The 13,709-nt window shown below is 43.0% G+C and overlaps 1 protein-coding gene across 1 annotated transcript; it reads right to left on the reverse strand.

Moving 5' to 3' along the window:
* Nucleotides 1-9,841: 9,841 nt before the first annotated feature.
* LOC108132261 (protein phosphatase inhibitor 2) lies at nt 9,842-11,016 on the reverse strand. Its single transcript, XM_017251588.3, has 2 exons — nt 10,545-11,016; nt 9,842-10,493 (listed from the first exon to the last, which is right to left on the reverse strand). The coding sequence occupies exons 1-2, from the start codon at nt 10,878-10,880 to the stop codon at nt 9,963-9,965; spliced, it is 867 nt and encodes a 288-aa protein (XP_017107077.2). The 5' UTR covers nt 10,881-11,016; the 3' UTR covers nt 9,842-9,962.
* Between the last annotated feature and the right edge of the window lie 2,693 nt (nt 11,017-13,709).

Consider the following 13,709-nt stretch of genomic DNA (forward strand, 5'->3'; position numbering starts at 1 on the left):
CAGGTCTAATTGAATTTTCAATTAAGACGCGCTGCAACTGCCCGGCGAAAACTTGCGAAAAAAAATAGAACACGGTCTACGGAACACGGAGAAAATGAAAACGAATCCCGAAGCAAGCCAAATGAGGCATACAACAAATATTAAGCATACGCCGTGTGCAACCGCAGAAGGCGGAAAGCGAGGCGAATCCGAGAAACCGAAACAGGAGCGAGGCAACAGAAAGAGTAAAGAAAATCCATTAGCCAAAGTGTGCAAATATAAAAGCGGCAGATCTCCAGTTGCTCGGCTACCTTTTTGAGCGTAGGCGCAAATGAAACCAGCGACATGCAAATAAACAAGTTTTCAGCTCACACACGCAGATACCCAAAAAAATATGCAACACAAAAATACACACTGGCAGAAAAAAGGGGAATAAAAAGAAAAGTGGGGACTGAAAATGAAAACCGACGAAGCAAAATGCGCCATCAACAGTCAGATTTGCATGTTCCTGATAGAAGTGAGTACAGAAGGTGGTTTAGGGGGGTGAGAGTGGTGCGGCGGGTGGTTCGGTGGGGTATGTGGAGTGTGAAAGGCTTGCAGTTCAGTGGTGCAGTTGGTAGGCAAAGTGTTGGGGCAGTGGCTGCCACAGCTGCCCAGCTGTTCACATATTGTAGCCATAAAGGGAAAACTTGGACAGTGTTGAAACTTCTTTGGGAAGATATTTAAAAACTACTTAACCTTCAAAATTTTAGAATAACTTTAAGAAATTAAAAAAAAAAATTAAGAGTTAATCAAAAACTATATTAAAACTTATGAGCAACATTTAATAAAAATAAAATAATAATATTTAAAAATAACTATGAGTTTTGAGGACCTCTAACCACTTCCAAGACTTGGTCTCAAGACCCAGGCTATAATATAGTCTTAAGTATCCTTTTTTTAACCATTACCATCACACTTTCTAGCCGCAAAATAGCTAAAAACCAAGCACCTTTCGCCCACACCCGTACATGCCAGCCATAAAAGTTTACAAGTGCGAAATTGCATTTCATGAAAGTGTCCTTGGCTTTACTGTGAGAACACAAATTCGTTTTTTGCTTCCTTCCTATTTTGTGTGTTGTTGTTTGACTTTTTGTTGGCGGGATTCGTTTTTTACCCCCCGCCTTAGTCACACAGCCGTAGCCGTTGCCGTTGCCACCAACGATTTTTAAATTCACTTATTCAAATTTCTTTTCGGCGACCACACAAATGCATTGTTTGGACATGTCACGTGCATAACGAATTTGTTACCGAAATCTGTTTTTGATTTAGTGAACAGCTTGCACTTTTTTCGAGCCAGTCTTGGCTCGGTTCTTCTCTAAAAAATTCTTTTTCGCTTTGAAGAAACTTTTAAGTGATATAAAGACTAGGAAAAACTTAACAATTTATTATATAAAAAAAATATTTCCCTCTTTTCCTAATCTGTTCCTCCTTTAAGAAGAAGTCCTTTAAAGGGTCACATATGTATCTTTGCCAGTTTTCATCCGATCCTTAAGCGGAATACCTTGAAAGATTTTTCGATCGATTCTCCATGATTCTGCCTTAAAACTAAAACATAAAATATTTGCAAATTTTTTTGTAAATTTTTCCGTGAGACTCCTTTGAAAAATGAAGAATGTGTGAAGACCCAAATAGGCCACAGCGAGGACCATACTTTGCTAGTTTTCATCCGATCGTTGAGCGGAACGCCTTAAAAACTTTGTAGATCGATTCCATATCAATGTGCTATAAAACCCAAATATATATATATTTTTTTATGTGAATTTGTGAATTTTATTGGGGCACCTTGAAATTTGCAGTCCCCCATCTTCAACCAAGTGAAAAAGTATGTAGAAATGTTCACAATTACTCGTTTTTCACGTGAAAATCAGACATTGCCATGTTTTGGACTTGTAAAGCTCTTTCCTGCGACAAAGTTTCCAACTCAGAGGCATGTTATCCTTAATGGCTTGGCCACGACTGGTTAACTGGTAATCAGGGGCTTTTGGCCAAAACTTTTTTTCGAACTGGCTGGCCCGCAGTTTCAATCAAATCAGCATTTCTGGCTGGACTGATTAATGTGCTTGTGTCCAGAAATCAATCAATTCGCCAAACAAACTTTCTGGTCTCACTCGTTTGCTTAGATTTTTATTGCTTTCTCTTTAATTTGGGCCTCTTCGGGCGCCACTTTCTCCGTACTCCTCCGTGGGGCAGAGTGGAGTAGAGAGTGTAAACGCGGCACGAGTGGACCTAATTAACACGTCCATACATCAATCATCTGGCTAGCGGAGGAAGAAGAGTTCAGCGATGCGGATTATTGTGCGTAAATTACTCAGCTGGTACGGCAATTTGAGCTCGTGTGGGTGTCCCGGAAAGGGGGCGGGCACGTGACCTTTGGCCCCGGACTTTAAGCCCTCTTTAATTCCTGTTTTTTGTTCGCACTGCGCACTGTGCTGCCTCAACGTCATTGTCGTGGTCTGTCATGTTAAGTTTCCTTTTTCTGAAAACTTGTTACCCGGCTAAACTGTCAGTTTGCATTTTGTTGCACGCACAGCGAGGGGTGAGGGGCGAGGCGTGGCAGACCGGTGGCTGGGAGGGGCGTAGTGGCAAGGGAGACCAAATTCGAGGGGCGTGGCTGCGCTGCTTATAAATGACACGACATCAAAGCGTAACAAGCGGCACTAAATCTAAACGATGCTGCTAAAACACATACGAGCTTACACTCGAAAAAGTTGGCACTTACAACTAAAATAAAAATGTGAGCAATCCATGGCTTAAGTTGTCATTTTTCGCAGTGTACAACTGTCACATCCATAAACGCTATTTCGCAGACTGATGTCGAGCTGTTAAGTCTCCGCCGGACAGAGAGGATGAGTCCGGCCGTATACGGGTTGTGGTCGGACGTAGTTTGGCTTGGTTTTGTTTCCTATTTTTGTTCTTTGAATGGAAAGTCAAAAAGTGACAAAATTTACGAAAACTGAACCAATTTTAAAGCGTTTAAGGTGAAAATGTGTTAAATCTTGTGGCCTAAGTCTTTAAGAAATTTAATAAATACTTCACCTTTACTCAAATCCAAAAGCCAAGAATTTAATAAACACCTGTTTCTCCCATAAAATTTAATTTTTATCTCCATAAAATCAATACAAATATCTGTGCCAATAACCTTTTCGCCACCAATAACGTATAATTTAATATTCATATTTATTTTGGTAGTCGCTCATAAATTTAATAGCAAACATCCGACCAAAAAACACCTTAAATTATGGCCGTTTCTATGAGCTGTCAGAATTGACTCTATATTGAACAGGAATATATCCTTTTTATTGCTCTCCACTTGTTTGCAGGAAAGAGCAATGCAAACAAATGTTGACCAGCCTGTCAGGAATTTTAGTTTACAAAATTCCACTACTATGAGCTAAAAGTAAAATGTTAAGGGCAAAAATAAACTTTTGTAAAAAACAAACGAATGAGGAATGTTAGCCGGCGCCGATGACGAAGTCCTTGTACTCTAGGATTTATTAAATTCGTTTTATTTTAATTAAAAAACTAAAATTAGCAAATATTTTTAGAAAAATGTCAACTTTAATGTCTTTTAAACAAAAAAGTCTCAATCCTTAATATCAATTAACAGGAGTCACCCTGAAGGCACATCGTTATACCGACATATCCTGACAAACGGTTGAAATCGATCGGCGGAATGTTTGTGCAAGGATGAAGTATCTCAAAGATGTAGAAATACCGTACGCTAATAGACGATTGTGAGCGAAACACTTGTGGCATCATTCGCAACGCCGCCATTGGAGTCTTCTCCGTTCAGGATTCCTATTGATTAGTACGAATTATGAATTAAAGACATGCAAGGATCTTCTTTACCATACGGATGAGCTCCTTAATATTATTAATGTGAATCCTGAGGATCGCATCCACCGCCCCTCCACGATGCTGCTATTGAGCCGAAAAAGTCTCCACTTCTGGAGGAGCTAGACGCTCCTAGATGCAGGTTACTGCTGTTCTTAAGTTGTGTATATCCGCAGTCGTAAAGTAAAAGTGAATGTGTGTCGGGCGAAGTGAAATCGGGATCGTTATTTGTAATCTAGCTGAAAGGATTCCCGGAGAAAGGACTTATATCAACCTGTTAGTTTCTGTGCTTTTTATTGTCAAAAGATTATCCAATTATTCTAGAGGCTGCTTAGTGTGGATTGATTACTTCGGTAAGTTAAACTATCTATCTATTTTAGTTATTGGTTTTATTTCTTTTATAGCATTAGCAAGTTCAGGCAAGTTTTTAAGGAACTCTGTAAGACTGTACTTGTGTCCGCTTTAAAGGTTTTTGTTTTAGTTTGTGTATAAAACTAAACTAATTGAAAACAAACATGTTATATTCTTTGAAGCTGTACAGTTAAAGCTAAAGAAAACAATTGAATTTCAATCACACATATAGTACTAAATCCTTTTTATCGTAAATATTGAAATCTCCAACTGCAACAAATCTGGTACTGCTGATTTATTATCTAATAGTATCTATAGATGGAATACACATTGTATCTTATGTACGTGCAAATACTTTGAAGGGTTTTACTAAATACATATGTATGTCAAGAACAAATCAGAATCACAATAATACCCCTAAAGGGTATATAAAAACAAGTGGAAAGTGAGAAACAAATGCAATCTGTAACCAGGACCAGTCGGTCAGTCGGTTTGCGAGTCAGTCAATGATTCGAGCTGAAGAGAAAATCAAACACTGTGGAATAATGCAAAACGAAAGTATTTTCATTTTTTGCATGTGTTCGTTTTTTGTGTTGCATTGTTGGACAAACACTTTTCCGTCGCACTATTTTTCCCTTTTGTTCCGTATTGGCTTTCAAAGGGTTTCAGCTTCCGGTATCCTTCACATTTGGCGCAACAAAAGCCGGTAGATAGTTTCAAATCCCAGCATGGTGATTGAAACCCAGAGAATTGGCTGGTTTGCAAAAAAATAGATTATTTGTGGATATTTCAAATGGTGGTCACCGCTTTAATAATTTATAGGTGTAAAGGACAAGTATTTTTAATTTACAAATTAGCTTCCTCTAAATTCGAAAGAAAAATAATATGCTCGACTCTGGTAATTTAATTTTTGCATTCCGTCAAGTGAAAGTTTTCACGCCCAGTTCCGGGTGAAGTTGTGAATTATGACACCATTGTGGGACAGCTATACGTAAGTTACATATATATAAGCATGATGTATACGTACTTGGAGCTGGCAAACTTTTTCAACTGGGCAAAAAGTTGAGGCCGTGTTAAGCCAAAGTAGTTTAGCCATGGGATTTTTGCACTTCTTGTAGCCAGGAAATGTTTACATATGCGCATAAAGATGCAGCTTCCTCATCCCAGTCGCCTCTGTCTAAAGTTTCCGGAAGAGGGCTTCTGTAAACTCCCAGTTTGGGAAAGAGGGGTCCATGAGAAAACTTTGTTACATTTGTTATGCTCGTAAATTGCGGACACTGAGGCCAAGAAAATCTCATTTGCGCTAAGTAGGCAGTTGACAATGTGGTCGAGCACATCACACTCCCAGATATGTAATTAAATCCGATGTATGTTTTAAATCTATTACGACTGATACTCGGATAGACGTCATCCCAAAACGTGCCTAATAACTAGATTAATCTCTGCCATGACACCATGACCTTCTCACAGTTCAAAGTATATGATATTAATTAGAATATTTTATGAATTTAATAAAATATGAAATGGCTGAAAGCAAATAAACCGAAACTATCGGACCTTTTTTTGTGTAATTTGCGCAAACTAATGTTTTCATTTAGTAAATTAGCTCCGACAGAAATAATTAAAAAACCTTTTCAAGCGTAATACCCTCGATGGTATAAATATTGATGCCACTGGGCTTCGTAGTTGAGAGTGCTGTTCAAGTTTGAATCGAGTCAACACACAGAGTATTAAATATAATACTGAGAGTGAAATTTAAATAATTTTTAAAATGAACAAAGTATTTGTAATGTGTCTGATTGTGGCAACTGCACTCGCCCCTAGCTTAGGTTTGTTGTTACATTAAATCCGGATAATATATGTGTATTGATTTCAAATTAAAATTTAGGCGATCCTTTGGGACGACAGAAACGCCAAGCAAACCAAGGATACGGAATGGGTGGAAGCGGAATGGGAAGAGGAAACGGAATGAACGGAGGAAACGGCGGTGGAAATGGAATGGGAGGACCAAATGGAAATGGAAACGGATATGGAGGTCGAGGTGGAAACGGAATGGGAGGGAACGGAAACAATATGGGTGGAGGATATGGTGGAGGGATGGGAGGACGTGGAGGCAACGGAATGGGTGGGGGGTATGGAGGAGGAATGGGAGGTCCAAATGGAAACGGAATGGGGGGCCGAGGAGGAAACGGAATGGGTGGTGGAATGGGAGGCAATGGCATGGGTGGCGGAATGGGAGGAAACGGGATGGGAGGAGGTATGGGAGGAGGAATGGGAGGGGGAATGGGTGGAGGAATGGGAGGAAACGGAATGGGCGGTGGAATGGGAGGACGCGGAGGAAACGGAATGGGAGGCGGAATGGGAGGAAACGGTATGGGTGGAGGAATGGGCGGAGGAATGGGAGGACGAGGAGGATACGGCAACGGAATGGGCGGCAATGGAATGGGGCCTGGAGGAGGAATGGGAGGCAATGGAATGGGACCAGGAGGAATGGGAGGCCAGGGTGGCTACAACGGACGAGGTGGAATGGGAGGCATGGGCGGGCCACCGGGAATGGGAGGACCCGGCGGACCAAACGGAATGGGCCCTGGCGGCTGGGGTGGCAACAATGGCTATGGAAACAATGGAAATTATCGAAACAACAGTAGCAGCTACAGTACTACCTCCGCTACCACGACAACTGACAGTGGCTGGTAAAATAATTGGTTTCAACCCCAGGACGGATATTTTTAGGGTTAAATGTCGAAAATATATCGTGAAGGCAAAGAAAAAATATTAAAAAAAATATGAATTCAGTAACAAATCTAGAAGGTCCTCGATTTTTATTGAAATATTCATGCGTGCTTAAGCAGCCACTTATTAGGCAACCGAGAAAGTGACTAGGGGAGGGTTAAATATAATACAGCTGCTGGGCATTAACCAAACAAGTCACGCCATCCGTCAAGGGCGGGGACAGCTGGCTTTCTAATAGATTGCCTTATCCTTTAATTGATTACAAATAAACACCAACGGCGTGCGAAAGAGGGAGATGGGTGAACAGCAAGGACAATTTTCTGGTCCTTATCCCGGCTACGTGCTCGATTTTGGCTCGCGAGCATTTCCATATTTGTTTAGGCCTGTTTAGGACTAAAAAAAAAAGGGTGACCTGCGTGACCCTGACCCCTAAGTCGCGCCTGTCTCCATGGCCGTGATCCTGGCCCCCGATCCTGACTCCCGACCCACCCCAACGCTCTCCGCTGTTTGGCCAGGTGCACATGCGTCACTCGACATGCCACACTCGAGCATCGAAAACTTAAAACTACATAAATCTTTATTAGCTTGACTATCTGGGCGGGTGGAGTGGCAAACCCGGGAAAGTGGCAATCAATTAAACAATGTCACAAGTGCTTGCCACACTTGCAGCTATCGATTTGCATGAAGGGGCACGTGCCTGCCAACCCAACTAGTAATGACCCTCTCCTGGATTCGATTTTAACCCATTGGGTCTTCAGGTTAGATATTGTGTCTTAACCACATTGGTTTATTGCCCTAGTTTTTTATCAAATATTTCCAATTAAGGAAGAGTATCCATAGTATTGTCTGCAACCTCCGCCATTCAATAAACCACGGCCAAGTGGTTTTAAACCGCCGGCGGTTACTATGATTGATGTATCAATAAAGTCGTTTGGAGGACCTTTCCTTGAACGAGTATCACATTCCCCATTCGTTCATCCTTCTAAGAAGCTTTGTTGTCTCTTCGCGGCTCTCCTGTCACCCCCATTGGCATTCAATTTTCAAGGATGCTGCCACATCGGGCTAACACTGGCCATCTCGGCAGGCAATCCATTTGGGTCCTGGGCCGAGGATGTGTTTGGTGTTCTGGGTGCCAGCTTCGGACCATTTTATAATTTATCAAAATGAAAATTGATGCCCCGCCGAGGAGAGTGCAGTTCAATTCCCCTCCCCTCGGAATCCGCTGGGTTTTTTATTTTCGGTTGCGTGCTGCACTCGTAAGGGCTCAGGGAGCCAAGACGGCGGAGCATGCCACACGAAATGCCATCGCAAATAGCGAAAATGCTTTCGCAAATATTTAGACGAACTTTTTTCAGGCGACACGCGTTCAGGTCGAGGTCCTGGCCGAGAAGAGAATGCACCAGCTTTAAGACAGCTCCTTTGGACTCGTTCTATGTCTGGTTTTTGTTTCACTTTTGTAGAGTTCTCTAGTTACTGTTTAGTTTGATACTCTATAGATTAAAATATACTTTAAAGAAAGGCTGCTTACGTAGGTTACCTAACTAACTCATAGTAGTTTTTTAACAAAAATATCCTAAGATGCTATTCAGTTATTACCATATAGTTTCTTAATGAGTAGCTACCAATTTTAGAGACTCAACTCTGAGAGTATCCAACAATTCCTTATGCCTTCTCCTTCAAATGCCCACTTGCCGTATATTTTTTCGGACTGCTGGCATTTATGCCAGTTAAGTTGTTGGCCAGTTCGTGACTGCCAGCGGCCTTTATTTGCGCTTGCATTTTCATTTGTGAGTGTAAATAGCATTAAAAATAATTTTCCGGCTTAAAAACGCTCCGCAGAAATAAGAGAAGGGAAAAAGGCAGAAGAAAACCGGAGAGAGAGAGAAGCGCTGACAGCCGGACGGGCTTATGCACTTAATGAAATGTACACGGCAATTGTTACGGCAAGCGAGACGGTGCCGGAGACCAGGCGGAGATGGCCGGAGTCGGTTCCGGACCCGGAGACAAAGATGCGGCGGACATCAATTGGAGGCAACTTGAATCTCGCCACGGCCATCGTTCCATCGTTCCTGGGAAATGGCCATCTCGCATTAAACGGGTTAAGTTCGCTGCCAGCGGGTTAAGCCATCCATGTTGTTTGTCCAACTTAAGTGTTTTTCGGTTTAAATGCATTTCGGTTAAAAGCCCTGGCAAAATATTAACAATTAAATGCCACTGGCAAATGGACAGATTTCTTAATGGAATTGTTATTTAATAAATCGTCAATATTGATTCAAGTTGGCGGACTTGAGCTGCTAATTGTCTAGAAATTCCACAAAGTATTTAATTGGCTAAAGTGAGAGCATTAGAATGACAATTGTGTCCAAGGATGTAACATCTGCCTGACGTTGGCTGTTTGTCTTATCGCTTTGGTTTCATTAGAGACCCAAGGGTTGTGCTTTCCAGAGTATTTGCAAATAAATCTAATTGAAATCCCTCCAACGATAACATCGCCCCAATAAATATTCATGACACTGTTGCCCCTTCTAGCCCCACGCCCACTTCCTGTGTGTTTTTCTTTCATTTGCAAACCAACTGACCTGAGCTTAATGATAATAAAACTGAAAATTCAAAGCGATTTTATGTCCAAATTAGACATTTTGCATAATTATTCCAGGTGAGGTGTGGCTGGCGTATTATCCTCAATGCCAGGACTCGAATTCCAGAACATGGCTGGCCGGAAGGAAATTTCTTCGCCTGTTACGGCTGTCAGGAGAAATTTTGAATTGCAGAGCAGAATGCCAAAATAAGTTATTAGACCGCCCTTTGGTAATTACAGCCACTCGAAGGACTAATTAAGAAATCCCCAAATGAACTCTGACAGTTCAAGTGCCGCTGTCTAACCTTATCAACATCCCAGCCATTAACCAGGTTGGCTGCTTCTAGCCAAAGCTATTTATTGATTGACATAGTCGTCTCCTAACTTCTAAATTTCTTTCTTTTAGAAAAAGACCAAAGCTATGAAAAACAGCCGCCTGGGCGACTTAGGATGCGCGTTTGGTGTTCGGAATATCTGGGAAGTTGGCGTGACAGACGCGCGCCTTCGGTTCACCGCCGAAGGGATCCATCGACTTGCGATCCGTTAAGATGGTGGTGGGCCGGGCAGTGGTCTGGGGCACAACAATCATTTGGTGGCTGGAGCCCGAGGGTATGGTGTGCAGGTGGCTCAGAGACTCCATTCGGTTGTCGAGGTCGATCTCAGCCACTAGCTTGTGGTAGCACGGATGCGAGGGATCAAAGCCAGGCTCCACGTCTGGCTGTGGCGTCAGGTCTCCATGCCCCGAGGAGGGGGTATTAGCAAAGGAGCTAGGTGGGGTGTGAGCATTCAAGATTCCAAGCTCGCTTTCGGGACAGACCTCCGAGCAGGGCATCGATTCCTCCCCCTGATGGCTGTGAGAGCTGGACTCGCTGGTCCACTCGGAGAACTCCTCGGAGATGAGCCGCCGTGCGAGAGGCACGGAGAAGAATTCCTTGTAGTGTAGTTTCCGGCGTCTCTCAAACTCCGTGCGCCGCACCTTTTAAAAGGATTTATTCATAACTTATGAGTTATTAATGTCTTGTCTTACCTTTTCCTCTAGGGACTCTGGGTAATCCTCATCCGCTGAAGAATCCTCAGAGTCGCCGTCTATGCCGAAAGCCGGCATTTCTGTCTTCGAAGTCATGCGGAGCTTCTCGATTAGCACATTCGTGTCCAGTTCCTTGGGCAGATCATCCTCACAGACCCATGGGGTCTTGGGCTCATCAATAATCATGTGCCCGTAGTCCTTGCCTACTGGATGGAAGGTGTTCATGATGTTCACCTCGTCGAACTTGGCGGTCTTTAAGTCGAGGTCATAGTTTTTGGTATAAGTTCCAGACGCCTTGAGGATGCCCTTGACTGTTGGATCGTTCACGTTCGCCATGTTTTGTGTTTAAGGTATTTATGTTTCCTTTTTTTATATTTTTTTAAGTGTAATGCAAGTGTACAAGTGTAAACCCTTCGAACAATGCGGGGGTGTGTGTGGCTTGAGTGTGAGCAAGTTTTCAACTGAATAACAAACTTGAAGGTTTTGGGGACGAAAATGGAAACAACTACTTCGATACAAATTAATTAACAAGTTTCTATTACTCTCTGTTTTCCGAATAGAAATTCAAGTACTTCGTAGTCCCTTTACGGCAATCCCTGATAATCCTGGCTATTGTTTTTGGGTTGAGGATCTACTCGACGGGCTTTGTACTGCCGGTCCTCGACGCTTCCTAGTTCCTGAGAGTATTTTGCAATCGCAGCCACCAGACCACAAAGTAAACTCATTTCGACGTGTCCCGGGTGGAAAGCCAGCCAGGAGTGTGGATGGTGGAGCGCAGTCAGGGCAACACTTCATTATTGATGCTTCGAACTGCAGTTTTTGTTATTGATGTAAACATATTCATCACAAACGTGGTAGCTTCCATACAGTGAACAAGCCGGGGAAGGTAATCGGTGGGGCAACCAAAGCAGTTGCGGCAGTTGCACTCGGTTCTGTGGCAGCTGTCACTTCAAAACACTTCAGTGCACACGATTTTTCCCCCGCCGAACCAGGGGCGTGGAAACTAGGGTTGAGGGTGGCCACCGACAGGATCGGAGGAGCAGCATATTGGGAATTGATTGCAGCACATTATTTCACAATTTTGCCAGCAAATAAACAAGCCTTCTGCCGAAGTGCATTCAGACACGAGCCCAGGCACTCGCAGAAAAAGTGTGTGGTCCAAGGGCATGACTCTGGAAGGAAATACGAGGAGGTAAAGGACCTAAAACTTCTTCCAGTGCACTCTGGCATGCATATGACGAGCAACTCCTTATAAGCCCAGTTTATGCGACAAAACAGCGCCATAAATGTGACGATGACGATGTTGTTTCTCCCTGGGCCTCCCCGACTCTCGCCCATGGTCCTGCCGTGGCATCCTCATTATCACCACCTTGCCGTCATGATGATGTTGCAGGCGATGCCGGCAAACAGTCAACAACTGTTTTCGTGTGCCGGCAAGAGCCTTGCAGCCATGTTTGATTGCCTCTGGCAGGGTCGGGCTGTTGCTGTTGATGTTGATGCTGATGCGATGTTGATGCGGCTAGGATATTTTTCCTTCGATTCCCGGAATTGCAGTTGGCCCGATTGCATTTCTTATGGGAGCTCCTCCTTCACCTCCTCCTGTGCTCCATCAATCGCAACAATGTGCAACGGGAGCAGGATGTGTGCTCTGCGTATCCGTAGCTGTGCGTCCGAATATCTGTATCTGTATCTGTAGTAGTACGTGCTACATATGCGCACAAGTGAGAAGCGTGAGGTGAGATTCGAGGGGGATTGCGAAACGGGCTTCCTTCCTTCCACCCATCAACAGGATTTTATGGCAAAATCATAAATTTTCACCCGATTCTTTCCGCCGTTCTGGGGAGCTTCCGTTTCCGCCGCAAGTTGTATTGGCCTGCAATGCCCCTCTTGTTTTGTGCGAAGATGAAGGCGTGGCTAGAAGGTGCAATTCGTTAAAGTAAGGCCAAGATAGCGTAGAATCTGTTATAAAAGAAGTAACCAAATGAATTTCCCGATCGTTATTAAAATATTTCGTTTTCATTCCAATTCGCTGCCTCATTATTCACCTTTCTGGAAAAAAAGAAGCCGGTCTTTGCCAGTTGGAATGGCAAACGGTTATGCATATTTATTAAAAACTGTCTGCTGCGATTAAAAGCCAATCAGACCAATTGCAAATTCCTTTTATTGGCCTACCTGTCTGTTCTGCGATCCTTGCTTCCTTCCTCCCGCTCCCCGGCCGGTGTCCAGTCTGTAGTTTATAAATATTTAAAATTTAATTTTTGCATTTCCACGCTCACAGCCCACAACCCACAGTTTATATCTTTTTTTTTGCCCATTTCAGGAATGCTTGATGTTGGTTTGCAGTTTGGTTTTTCCACCTCTGGTATTTTGTGGGCAGATAGGGTATTTTCAATAGTAAAGAAGTTTAAATAATAAAGTTTTTTTTTTAATAGGATAAAGTATATAAAATTCTGTGAGAAAACCCTTATGTTTTATGGAAAATGTGGTTTAATATCTATAATTTTTTATCGGGTATCTGGAGGTCGTAAAGCTTTCTTCCTCGTTTGCTTTTGCTATAAGATTAAAATGAGTATACCCCCTGTCTCTTTCACTCCGTGCCCCTTTGCAGTTGCCCCCTTATTCCTCCCCCATCGTACTGGCTTTGCAATCGAAGCGTGAAACGTTCCAAAAGGCAAACACGTTGAGCGCAAATGTACCACGTTTCCTTTTTGGCTTTGCAGCGCCACCCATGGCACCTCCCCCTCGGCCCTCCGCCCCCCGCGGAATTCGTGGCCAGAACCAATACCTGGATCACCTGTGTGTGTTGGCAGTTAGCTACCGCTTGACAGCTTGGCAAACAGTTAAATAAAGTTGGCAGCATCTCCCGACCAAAGCCTGGCGTGTTGGCCTGATTATTATACCCTATACGTGGGTGACTTGGCTCAGAGCTCTATTTGGTTTCAAAATATTTGAGATTATTACTTTTGGTGACAAGACCATTGATTATTTAAACTATTAAGTTACAAAATGAATTATTAAACCTAAGAACGTTCACTTGCTCTCCTTCCTTCCATGAGGAACTATTTAATTAGATGCTTACCAAATTCTGACAGCTTTTTTGAGATAGTTCTTGCTGGACAAGAACTGTTATTTTGGACATGTCTCTCCCTCGAAACCAAACGGAAA

Source organism: Drosophila bipectinata, chromosome 2L, assembly GCF_030179905.1.
Source record: "Drosophila bipectinata strain 14024-0381.07 chromosome 2L, DbipHiC1v2, whole genome shotgun sequence".
Lineage (NCBI taxonomy): Eukaryota > Metazoa > Arthropoda > Insecta > Diptera > Drosophilidae > Drosophila > Drosophila bipectinata.

Bases quoted from the DNA above. Each gene is read 5' to 3' on its own strand.
- LOC108132261 (XM_017251588.3), bottom strand. From the start codon at position 10,880: ATGGCGAACGTGAACGATCCAACAGTCAAGGGCATCCTCAAGGCGTCT. The intron at 10,494-10,544 runs GTAAGACAAGAC...TCCTTTTAAAAG, and splicing joins CAGAGTCCCTAGAGGAAAAG to GTGCGGCGCACGGAGTTTGA.